This window comes from Silurus aristotelis (genome assembly GCF_946808225.1).
Source record: "Silurus aristotelis genome assembly, chromosome: 14".
Lineage (NCBI taxonomy): Eukaryota > Metazoa > Chordata > Actinopteri > Siluriformes > Siluridae > Silurus > Silurus aristotelis.
Window position 1 is genome coordinate 25,980,978 of NC_139587.1, and position 13,189 is coordinate 25,994,166.

General features: G+C 38.1%; 1 protein-coding gene across 5 annotated transcripts in view; it reads right to left on the bottom strand.

The window, feature by feature from the left end:
• LOC310736944 (uncharacterized protein) overlaps nt 1-13,189 on the bottom strand; it is a 48,848-nt gene that overhangs the window by 21,777 nt on the left and 13,882 nt on the right. For 3 of the 5 annotated variants that reach the window (XM_083561029.1, XM_083561027.1, XM_083561031.1), the window contains exon 11: nt 1,007-1,099. In XM_083561029.1, the coding sequence (XP_083417155.1) occupies nt 1,007-1,099 (93 nt within the window). The remainder of the gene's footprint in view (nt 1-1,006; nt 1,100-13,189) is intronic. The other 2 variants (XM_083561030.1, XM_083561028.1) reach the window with 1 other exon arrangement.

A 13,189-nucleotide genomic window follows, 5' to 3' on the forward strand; every position in this document is an offset into this window, starting at 1 on the left:
GATTTGAATAGTGACTCTTAAAGGGGAGGGGCATGTCTATAGGCATTTTCTCCAGAACGTTTTTGCAAACCGCTAACAGCTCTTCCACTGGTACTGGGTCACGACCAGGGTTGCGAAATTCCAGAAATTTACCAGACTGGAAACTTTCCATGGGAATTAACGAGAATAAACTGGGAGTTAAAAAAAAAAACTCGCAGGTTAGCCAATAACAGGGAATTTAAAATCTATAATATAACAGATCATTTCTTAAATCCTGCAAAATAATGTTTAATTAGTTTACATGCATGTCAGCTTATGACTGAACAAAAATGTTTATATATGATATAGTTTATATGAATTTCCTTACATTTCTAATGAATTTTAAAGAATTTCAATTCGGGAAAAAAAAATTCCTGGTAAGTTTCCAACTTGGAATTTTCCAAAAATTCCCCCGATTAAGCTCTCATGTAAAGTTTCCAGAAATTTCTAGCTCCTTTGCAACTCTAGTCATGACTCAGTGGTTAGGGTTCTCTGAATTTAGATCTAATTGACATAATTGAGAAGGGAACGGCCTTTTTTTTTAATTAGATTATCAAATCTTCCACCTTGGGTTAGTGCTCAAACACTCAAAAGAACCCAAAACAAAACAAAACAAACCCTGACACTGGATTAGTGCATTATTCCAGAGACTGTAAGGGTTTTTTTGTTTTGTAGAGGTGAATAGAATCTCTTTTGTTGAATGTTACTATACGTTTCGTTACAGTAAAGAACACGTTTTCGAATTGTGCTTTAGAAATAAACTTGTGTGCGTACGAGTGTGAACAGTGGCGTGACACACCTAAGCCCGTAAACCCAGCGGGTTTACAGACTTCTTTGTTATCGCTCTCCGGGCTGCTCGCCAGCGCTATCAATTTATCTCTCAAAAGTTTTCTCCAGATCTTTAGTGAAATCCAGACCATTTCATCATGTTCATTATCAATTCGAGTTGTTTGTCATGGAAAAGAAACCCGTAAATCAGCAGTCTGACCTTTTCCAGGAGCTTCATTCTTTTTCTCTTCAGCTCTGTGCTCTGTCTGATCCACACGGCTGAGAGACGTGGGACTGTTCCTACTGCTTTCTTCTGAAAATGAAGTAAAAAAAAATAAAAAATACAGGATTCACATTTAGCAATAATAGACAGATAGTTTGCATTTTTTTTTTTACTTTAGTCAGTTTGACAGATTTATGTTTCGTGTACAGAATATGACAAGATAAAATCAGTACAGAGACACGTGCATGTTCCTTTTGTTTCCATGCATCACACATCGCATTTCATTGAAAAACTCCAAAATTCCTCGCTGTGCATCTTATAAAACTTGCTAAATTGTTCTTAACTAGTTGAACATTTCTTAAAGATCCAGTTCATCCAAGAGCAGTTCATTAAGATTTAGGTGCAGTGACCGTCCCCATGATGGGGAACATTCCAGACGATCCTGGACGTCCATACAGAATTACATGGTGTTGAAGTAAGGAATGGTTGCCATGTTGGTTCCTTTTACCTGGAATACTTCTCTAACTTCCCTGCTCCAAAACAACCCCAAATCCCCATCAAGCTTCCACCTCCATGTTTGACTGAGGGGGGACTGATCACATCTTCTCTATGCCCCATAAAAAGGTCTGATATGCAGGAGAATAGATCACTGAACTACAGCCATTATTTAAATAGACTTCTTATAGATCACCACTTTTACTTTCATACCTAGAAAATTTTTAGTACTTTTCTCAGGTAGAAATGTCAAAGGTGGGGATTTACTATTTCTGGAGACAGCAGGGGATTAATGAAATGACGCAGATGAAGATGAGTTCCCCGTTTGAGCCTGGACCCTTTCAAGGTTTCCTCCTCGTACCACCAGGGAGTTTTTCCTTTTTACTGTTACCACTTTCTTGTTTATTGGAGACGACATAGAATTATAAATTTTTTAACATTCATCTCTGTTGTTAAAAGAGCTTTACAAATAAAACTGAACTGAATTAGTACTTATACTCAGGTACAGGAACCTGTTCCTTGTCCACTGTTCCTCAGCAGCAGAAAAGTGCTAATAAGAACGATCGCACTTGGACAAATGACCAGAACAGAAACATTGAGATAGTTTTAGCAGTAGAACCCGTTTGGTTCTAGACTGGTTCTAGACTGATCTAATGTTCTCAATTTGTGTTTTCGTAAAGTCAAGTGGCTTTTTTTTTTTTTTTAAAGCACTGTTACATTAAGCTTGACCACGTTCACCTTTTTTTTTTAGTACCGAAGTAAAAAAAAACTGTTGTTTTCCATCAGATTGACCCATCTGTTCACCATCTGCTCACCATTAACTCAACAACAGGGACCAACAACAGTCTTTCATGTGTACTTGACTCTTAAATTCATCAACTTAGAAATGTGATTGTTTTCTATCCACCGGTTCTGAGAAGCAGATGTACATGTGGGATTACTGACTTCCACCTGTAGTTTATTTTATCCATTAATTTTTTTTTAGAATGAAGATTCCACGAGACACGTCCATATGCGATCTCGGTGGTCATTTTATTATTTATTTTTTAATGTTATTTATGATTTAATTGCAAGGAAAAATATGTTTTCCCTAATTTACAGATTTTTATAATCTACCATTTTTTGTGAAAGTTTTGCAGACAAACATTAAATATAATTAGATGGGATTTTTTCTGGGTAGATTTCTGCTCTTTTTATTTTTAATGGCTGCACAATACGACAAATATCAATAATATGAACAAATTTCACGAGTTTACATTGAAATTCTAAATGTAAACGAGCAAATTTATTACTTTAGGCATTTTGATGGAGTCTGTCTAAGAGGAAAGTCTTTGGTAGAGTTTGAAGTGGTTTGAGTGGGACCTTAGAATTATGTATCTTATAGAAATTGTTTGTGGGAGTTGACTATGGATGCCATTTCTTTTTTGTCAGAAATGAGTGAGAGCCAGTGAAGTTGAACCAGTGAGTTTGTAGAGTTTGAAATCAGCATTTGTGCAGAAGGAGTCAAATAGTCACTCAAAAAATCACAAAATAATCCATGTTTTTGGGGGCCCAGATTCAAAGCCATGCACCTTCAACCAGGGCAGTCGACAACTCCAAAAACCCTGTACTGCATAAACAGTTTAGAGAAGAATAACGGTGATTATCTCATTTCAGGACGATTGATTTCTACGCAAATTCATCACAACGTTGAAGGTCTGCAGATCCATCCAAGTTCTGATCAGCAAAAAGCCACGAATCAGTGATCCGTCTCGATCGATGAGAGTCTTCAGGCTTTAACCCCGACCTCGAACAGATCGCAGGCATGGACACGCAACTCCAGCCCCTGGTGAAACCCCCTGAAGGGCGTCATGCCTCAGCCTGTCATGTTTAAGTGCCCTACAAAGGGACAAAACTCAATCCTGAAAAGACTTTTCCTCTTTGTTTTCTCCTGACAGTCTTCTTCCTCCTGATTTATCTTCCCTCAAAGTCTTTTAGGTTTACTCTTTGAGTAGATGAAGCCCATCGGTGAATTTCACAAGGTCACAGTGAGGTTGTAGGGCACAGGTTCTGCTTATTAAACCCCAGCTTTGACCCATTTACACTAATCTGTGGGACAGTTATGGTGTTTATGCAGCAAAGCAGCGCACTTTAAACCGTGACATCTGGAGTCGGGACAGATTAGCGACTGACGCTAATGCTGTAGCTATGGTGCTGTAATCATAGAGGATCAGACCTGAGAACATATCGAGACACTGAAGATTTCTGCGATGATTTTAAAGTAGTACAGGGTTATCAGGTCATTATTTGGCAACAGGGAAAGACAGAACAGATGCTTTAAATATTAATAGTCTCTTTTGAGTTTAACATGCTACTGAGGTACCAGTGACCAGTGCTCCTGTCCCTTTACTTTCTTTAAATCTGTTGATGGCGCACTCATCAATTGGTGCCACTCTGTGCACCTGAGGATATTTCCACATGAACAGCCTAAAGATCCATGAAGTTATTGAGCAACTCAAAACCTACAAGGATGGATTTGGACTAGGGTTGTTCAGTCCAAATTCAAGACTGGAAACTTTCCATGGGAATTAAGAGGAATAAATAGGAATAAACGGGGAATTTACAGAATAACATAATTTCTTGAATCCCGCACACAAAATAATGTCAACAGATTTTGGAGAGCGTTTGCATAAATTACATAAATTACATAAATATTAGATTAAAAAAAATAAACCTTCCTTTTCCTGTGTGTAAGCGATTGTGCAACAAAATTAAAAAATATCAGGTTTTTTTTTTTATCGTATTAGTTCACATGGTTGTCAATGTTTACACATGTTTGTATATAATACAGTTTATATACATTTTCCCACATTTTTTAATTAATCCCCATAAATACATAATAAAATCCTGGTAAGTTTCCAACTTGGAAAATTTCCAAAATTCCACAGATGAAGTTCCCATGTAAAGTTTCCGCCCCTTTGCAACCCTAAATTTGGACTGTAATTAATATCAACTACTACAATGGTTTAAGACTGCAGTTCTGCATTTACTCGCCTTTTGAACTATGATGGAACTGTAATGAATGGACATTTGGTGCCACACGGATAAAAATTTGTTCTGTTTAAAGTCCTTTCCAGGTTTCCTCCTCACATCATCTCAGGGAGTTTTTTTTTGCCACTCTCAACACTGGTTCACTCATTAGGGATAATGAAAGATTTGGAAAGTTTTGAGAGTTTTATGTCATTATAACATGAGCAACATCAGATTATGCGCAATAGTTGTCTAGCACACGTTTCGTATCTGTGAATAATTTTTACAGTGGCCCCCCGGAACTCACGGGGGTTATGTTCTAACACCCGCAACACCTATAGTACCTTAGTGAATTAATCTAGACATTATGCCAGTAAATTGGCTCCTTTTTGATGTGTTTTAAAAAATTTGTATGAAATTTGTTAGTAAAAACATAGTTCAAATGTTATTCCCAACGTTCCTAAACATTCGGTCCCGCTGCGGATTCCCGCGATTTTTAAGATAATACACAATTTGCTGTTAAAGTTAGGTTCCAAACGAGAACCCGCAAATTTTCCGAGCTGCGAGGTCCGAACCGTGAAGTATCAGGGGTTGTCTATACGTGTAAAATTTATACATTTTTCAATAATATTTCATCTATATTTATTTATTAAATTTTTTGTACTCTGAAGCGGTCTCTGGCAAAAGAATTTCCTTCGGGAGTAATAAAGCTCAACCGTAACTCGAGTGATTCGAATAAAAAAAGAAGCATCGAGGCAAATGATTCGCCTTTGAGAAAACAGCAAGGGGCGAGTAGCAGATTCAGGCCACAGAAAACAGAAAGTTTGGGATCATTTGAAACTAAAACACCGTACAGTAAGTTTTTAAATGCGGTGTTTGGGTTTTATTATTATCTTATTTGTATAGACTCTTGTTTTAGGTTACCTCCCTGTCCACAAATTTTAGCCTCGTACAAAAGATTTTTATTTGTCACAAACAAATTAATACACAGAACGCAACTTAATTAATTTTAAAAAATAATATAAAATTTTTAAATAATAAAAAAAAAAAAACGCTCGTTTAGAAAATGTGCTTTAATTAAAAGGGTCTATAAGTATAAAATCGAAAAGAATATGAGAAAAAAAAAAGTACGATATGAGAAACGATAATATACATAATGATATGCTGGTATTTTAAAAATAGCCACAAAGTCTTGGAAGAAGACTAGAAAAGCTCATGTCATGCCAGAGCTGTATTTAGGCTGAAACTTGAAAGTTAAGCTGCACAACATAAATGCAATGTTTAGGTTTTAATATCATATTTTATTACTATTATTTTGATATATGCCTTAATTTTAGGTTGCACTATGATTCCCTTATCTAATTTGTTTTTACAGTAATTTGAAATTGATTTCTATATTTTATTCCTATATTTGTATTTGCAATGGGTTTAGTTTTCACACGCTCTTAAAGAAAAAGTACTTCTTATCCGATTACTCGATTAATTGGAGGAATAATCGTGTCGAATACCTGATTACTAAAATAATCGATAGCTGCAGCGCTAGTTTTATCTCAATCCATCTTAAACTAACAATTATAACAACAACAAAAAAAAATAAATCTTTTGATTTATCTCTGTAAATCTACATTGAGACCATGTCCGTTGTTAAACGTGCTCCACAAATAAAACTGATTTGAATTGAAAAATAGAAAAAATACATTCATTTCCATGTTACACTTTGTATCCATTCATAGTCACAATTAGTTAAACAAGCCAGCGTCTGTTATTATTTCATAATAATAAACACGTTATAAACACGTTCCCTCACGTCCTCGGAGTTAGCAAAACTCTGAGCGCTAATGTTCGCATACACACACAAAAAAACACACACACACACACACACACACACACATATATATATATAGATTTGAAGCGCCAAGCGACCAGAGAACGCTTCATTTCAAGATCATCGCATGTCTGTTACAGAACAACGAATAAAATTCTTTCATCGCATATCCATAGGAAGCTGGGGTCAGTGCCCCTGGAGCACTGAGAGTTAAGAGCCTTGCTCAGGGGCCCCAAGAGTGGCAGCTAATCGATACTTCGGCTTAAAATCCCCAACCTTCCGATCAGTAACCCGGAGCCGTAACCAGTGTGCTAGCTAGAGGAAAAAATCTGACCTGCCAGAACCACGGACTCGACATCCCTGTGTTAGAAAGTACGCTCAAATACATTACATTGTATAGAGTCAAAAGAACCGTAGCTCATTATTTTAAATGTGTTTCTACAAAAGAACAGTGACCCAGAGACCATCCATGTGGGCATGGCCAACAATGCGACAGAATCAGGAAAACAAAATGCATGGAAAAACGGAAATTGAAATGGTTAAAATCCTGCTTTTTGGTTTGACCCTGTAATTTTTTTAAAAATGAGCCAAAATGTGTGTGTGTGTGTGTGTGTGTGTGTGTGTGTGTGTGTTTATTTTGGACGAATCAAGGACACATTATCAGCTTCCCAATATGCTGCCTCATGCACACTCAGCGCCTGATCGCTTGCCAAGAAGTCAAGCCAGAAAGCGATATCGCCCCGTCATCACACTGTGTGTGCACATCAAGCAGAACTGTGTGTCCAGCTACTGAACACACACACACACACACACACACACACACACACACAGCTGGGTATTCACTGCCATTCAAGTAACACTTATCAGTTCGATTTCCTTATAAGACACATTTTATCACACCAGACAAAATCAGCATTAATTCATCACTGAGTAAACAACACTTTGTTAAATTATCTATTTTTTTTTGTAAATAATAAACCGAACAAGCCAAATAATTCTAAAAGCTAATTCATCAGTGCTTATATTATACACCAGCAAAGCTCAAAATGACCACAAACTGAGATTCAATAAAGGAAGCTGGACGATATGGCAAAAAATAAATCAATCACATCATAATACTCCAGGACAGTTCTTTATTATTATGATATGTAATATAGCTAACAAACTGCCACCAAAACAACAGTCGAAACCCTCAACTGAGTCTTTCCTCCAGGTCTACAAAGACAAAGCAAATCAACTGAGAGCCATCAAACATCGAATTATTTAAACATTTCAAAATCAGAATATCGGCGATATTTTCTCGGTAAAATGTATCGAGAAATCGTGTATAACAATATCAACATTCTATCAGTGTATCTCTCAGACTCAGGGTGAAATTCAGAGCTTCATGAGGGTCATGAGGTTCAATCTAGTCATCAAACCACTTAATGAGTGAGCGAGAGAGATTTGTAATCCTTAGATGTTCTGCTCTTGTATTGAGCCACCTGATTTTTCCAGCCATATGTGGTTCTTCCCCAAACTGTTACTATAAAATCTCTGGATGACATTACATTTTCCCTTCATTCGAACTAGGAAAAGCAAACCTGTTCCAGCCCGACATTGCGCCTGTGCACAAAGACCGCTCCGTTAAGATAAGTGTTGGAATGGAAGACCCTACTGAACATCTTTGGGATGAATGTGAACAGACTGAACCCCAGGCCTCCTCACATCACCTACATCAGCTTTAATAAGCATCTGAGCACAAATCTCCAAAAAATAAAATCCTAGTGGAACATCTTTCAAATTTACCTCAATCTAGAAATCTGTTATGTAATTGATGTGCTCAGCTTTAAAAACATGACCCAGTGTGAGCTTCTCTCTTACAATCAGCTGACCATTCACATCAAAGCTGTGGCTTTTTCCACTTTCGATCTACTTTTCCTTCCTGGAGGACCTGCAGATGCTCAGGCCTCTAAATTACTGCAGTCAGCTAAAAAGTCATGACTCCTTCCTTTGGGTTGGGGTTTAATCTTTCTGTCACACACGGTTGACTTGGAAGCGGTAACTCAGGGCTGAAAGGGGGAAAAAAGAAAAAAAAAGACAGTTCTTAAGAGAGAGTTAGCAAGAGAACCATCTGAGATACACAGAGCAGGTCAGAGGGTAATTAGCACCTTCAAATTCAAACGAGGCTGAAATAGCGTCCGGTTTATGGACCAACATCTGTGTACGTGATGGAAGCCATTGCAGTGTGTTCTGTTTTATAGACAAGCATCAGACGAGACGTGTAAAATACAATAAAAATGAAAGAATATGGTATTTAAAGTGTCGTTGGACTGAAGGAGTGCGTCGACTTCACACGGATTCCTTCAGGTCAGGTTCAAACACTGGAAGGTGAAACTGTGGATGCTGTGATCCTCATATAAGGTGGTATCAAAAGGTTTCGAGACTAATGGTGTAACCAGTGTTTTGACCATGTGTGTTACCACGTAAAATTCAGCGTTAAACCGGGCAAATCTGCCACAGAGACGTTTGACACGAAGTTTGCGCGACATACGGCGATGCAGCAACGAGTCGTTCGAGGTGTTTCAGGTGGCACGTGAGCCTCGAGGACGGAAAAACAAGGAGAGATCAGGAAGTATCTGTATTTTGCTGAAGTGTTTCCATTCAGGGAGACATTTACTGTAACTTCACTACATTTCAAAGTCAAATATTTGACTTTTTACTCGACTGCATTTTGAAAAAAATCACTCCATTTTTATTTACAAGAATAAAAACTTAACAGGTCGAACACGCAGCAATCCACCAATCAGGATCGAGCGCACGCTCTGTTTTACACTCGTTTTGATCAGCGTTCGGTGTATCTACTGGTCATCGACATACAGTTCAGCATCAGTTTAACAGCAAGCAGAACATTTAGAGAGGAACAAATGATGAAGAAACTCCAAACTCGAACTCGCCACAACTCACGTGACCTCGTTTACACCATTTTCCTTAAAATAGTTGAAAAGAAGGTTTTGGGTTTATGATCATTTTAATAAAAAAAAAAAATCATTGTTTGACTCATTTATAATCATTCTATTATTAGATTGTTGTGATGAGAGGAACATCAACTGAAGTGGATTCAGTAAAGAGTCTTGTGATAAAAATGATTACAGCTTACAGCCGTAAGAAATCATAGTACTTTGGATACTTAAGTACATTTGAAGGCAAATACTTTTGTACTCAAGTGAAAGTTTAAAGTTTACTGGACTCGTATTTTACAGAGTGAATCTCTACTTTAACTCTAATACATGGTTTGTGTACTTCATCCACCATGGAGTACAGAATTAAAAGAACTATAAATGCATGGCTTTAATTAATTCCCTTCTTTTATATAGAAGCATGTAAGATATAAGAGCCACGCATGTATGCCAGTTCGCCCGATAACAAATGCGTCACACCTGAAGCGTAAGCGATGGAGGCGAGTGGAAGCTTTATTGTTTGAGATTTGTTATCTCATTTAGTCTAAGTGCTACTTTTATCACTGCTGTGTGAACTGAATGAACTTATAGATCAGCAGCGCTATCAGGAAATTCAACAAACTCAAAAGCTGTGCCTGGTATGTGTGGAACAATTTTGGTACAATCATAAACTTAGGTGATTATTATTATTTTTTGTATAAATCTATTACCTGATTGGTGCAGGTCAACAACCATCTGGTCTTTTATTACAAATGACAACAGGATTTTCAATGTGTGCTCTTAATTTTATAGGGACGGGGTATATCAGTGGAAGAATGCTGAAGATGGAGCCGCCAGGAAGGAGGAAAAGAGGAAGGCCAAGGAGGAGGTTTATGGATGTGGTGAGGGAAGACATGCAGGTGGTTGGGGTGAAAGAGGCAGAAGTACAGGACAGGGGGGTATGGAGACGGATGATCCGCTGTGGCGACATCTAATGGGAGAAGCTGAATGAAGAAGAAGCTCTTAGTTTTATAGCACATTGATATAGCAATGGTTGAACAATAGATTTTGTTTTGGACTTTGGAATAGAAGGTTGTGAGTTCAAATCCCAGAAGAGTGGAGGTTGGTAACAACACTAAATGGGGACTAAATGTAGATTGGGGTGTTAAAAAAGTCAATCTTATGTCCACAAACCTTTGCTATATAGTGCATGTGAACTCTTTGGAATCACATCAACGGGCGCTTGTTGAACATCTCATTCCAGATTTCCTGCTATAAGATGCGCCACTCTTCTGGGAAGGCTTTCCACTAGATTTTGGCTGTGAGGATTAGTGTTCACTGTGGTACAAGTGCATTAAGATGCTGGAGAACGTGAGGAATTAAAAGATGGTCAGTGGATCATATCCTACTGGAGCTGGCCTTGTGCACATTGGGGCATCGTCATGCTAGAACAATGTTTGTGCTTCCTAGTTCCAGTGAAGCAAAAAACCCTTTGGGGTAAACTTTTGAAAAAAGAACCACATGGTCAGGAATCCACTGTTTCATATGTAGTAAATGGACCCATGATCTTCACCTGGACTGTTACGCAAACAATTCAACTGAACTTTAACGTCTCACTTTGCACCCATGCAGGAAGCATCTCAGACATGGCCAGGCATTCCCAAACCATCCCATTTAATTGCAGGAAAGACTCCCAGAGAGCTGGATGGCTGCTTTATAAGTACTAGCCTCCATTTAAGTGCTACATGGATCTGTGAGGATTATGTACTTAGGGAAAGCCACACATTAATGGGGATGGGAATGCAAAAAAAAACAAAAAAAAAAAAAAACCAGATTAGGATGTAACCGGATTCTTGCTGGATGCTGTGATAAGATCTGGGTGAGGTTGAAATGCAAATCTTACTGTGTCAGGTTTCCAGATCAGCTCTCAGAATAGCAACTGTTATATTACTCGAAACATCTCCGTAACTGTGGGAACTTAAGGTGAAGAAAAACTAAACGAAAGGCCTGACCGCACTGCCTATTCCTAATTCCACACTATGGAATTATGAATGGAAAATATGCAGACTTCCTTTAGATTTTCAAAACCGTATTTAGCGTCTAAAAAAAATAGTTTCTAAATTCAACTACAACATGCGTTACGTTACAATCTCTGATGTATTTCAGAGTCAGAAATTCTGATGTACGCTATTATATTACCAAATGATTGGCGGAGGTTTGTAGCTACTGCAGCTCATACAAATTTACACCAAATCTCGTTCACTGCACAGCATTTTATTTAAACTTTAATTCTAAAACAGCGCAATGTTAATCGTTTAGAAATCGATTTTTTTAAAATGTGAACCTTCAATCCTACAGGTCACTGAAGGACTGTTCATGTGCAATGCACCTAGAAACTACAAAACAGAATTGTCATTAACAAAAAGACATGGCCATGTCCACATTAATAGGATTTTGTTTGAAAATGCAGTTTCGGTCATCCGTCCACAGAGAGGCGCTGTTTTCTGTCAACGAAAGGGTAGCTTTTTGAAAACGCTCTCCAAAATGGGACCAATTTTAAAACGACGTTTTCACGTTACAGTTTCATTCATTCATTTTCTCCCACTTATCCTCACAGCACCATCCCTTACGGTCCCTCCTGCAGGTGGTGAGCCCACAGGAAGGCGGCCCCACGACACTCCGACGTCACGGACCTTGATATTTCCCTCGTAAGGGACCCCCGGAGCATAGAGGGTTAAGGGCCTTGCTCAAGGGCCCAAGAGTGGCAGCCTGGCGATTACAGTTTCAACGACGCATTTTTACAACCGCTGCAACGTTTCAAAAAGCCGTAAAAGAGAAAGTAAATAAACGACAGGGTCGAATCGTCTCGTGTTTTGTTCTGCCGCAGTACAGGAACGTAAGCGATTTCAAAGGTTTTAGTGCAAATTAGCAACTCTGGTGAATTGATTAAAAACAAAAGTGTGAACAGTGTGCGTTTTTAAATGCCGTTTTAAAAAGTAAACTGATTGGTTTAGACGTCGCCTTTTTATAAAAATGCTTTTACAAATCAATAAATTTATAGTTTTAGAAAAAACAAATAGGGCAATAGTATAGAAACACAAATATTTTTCAATACACAGTGTTGTTGTTTTTTTTTTTTTATACTAATCCAATCACACAAATTCCATACTTTTCCAAAACGTATACAAACCCAGATATTAATCGAAGGTGCAAAAAGTGTGTCACAACCCTGTCATGGAAATGCAGGAAATCAGAAAAAGATTCCCAGTTACAACTTTTGATACGGAAAAAAACAATAGAACAATGCTGACGTGCTGAAAGCTGAGGCTCAGCTTCAAAACGCTGATTTGAGTTATCGAAGTGAAAACATGAGCTAAGCCCAAATAATATAACTTTCATAACTAAAATGTTAGCTACCATAGCTAAACTCTAACAATACAAGCTAAACGCTCATAGCTAGTGCAGAACAGCAGCAGGGTTCCAGTGATGCATCTCGACCTCTGTGTTATAGGAAATATCTTCCTGGTAGACAGGAGATACTGCAGGAAAGAAAATGGTGGATACGTGAATAAAAACGTCGTGATCGTATCTCGTTACAAAAAGAGGGAGAAGAGGAAGCAGTGCGAATTTCACCGTACTGGAGTGGCGCAGGACCCAAACGCTGACTGTACAATTACAAACCCGAAAACTAATATGCAGCAGCAGAATGAAGCAGATCGATAGGACAAGAAGAACAAATAGAGGAGACAAGAGTTTCAATGCAATTGGAAGTGCTCTGGAAGATTCTTAACTGTATTATTTCTAGAAGGCTTCAATTTGTTAGGAAGCGTTAAGATTGGACTCAGTCTTGAAAAAGGTCATGTGGTCTGATAAGTCTAGATTTGCCCTGTTTCAGCATCAGGGTAAGAACATAGGCATATAAAGTGATGCATC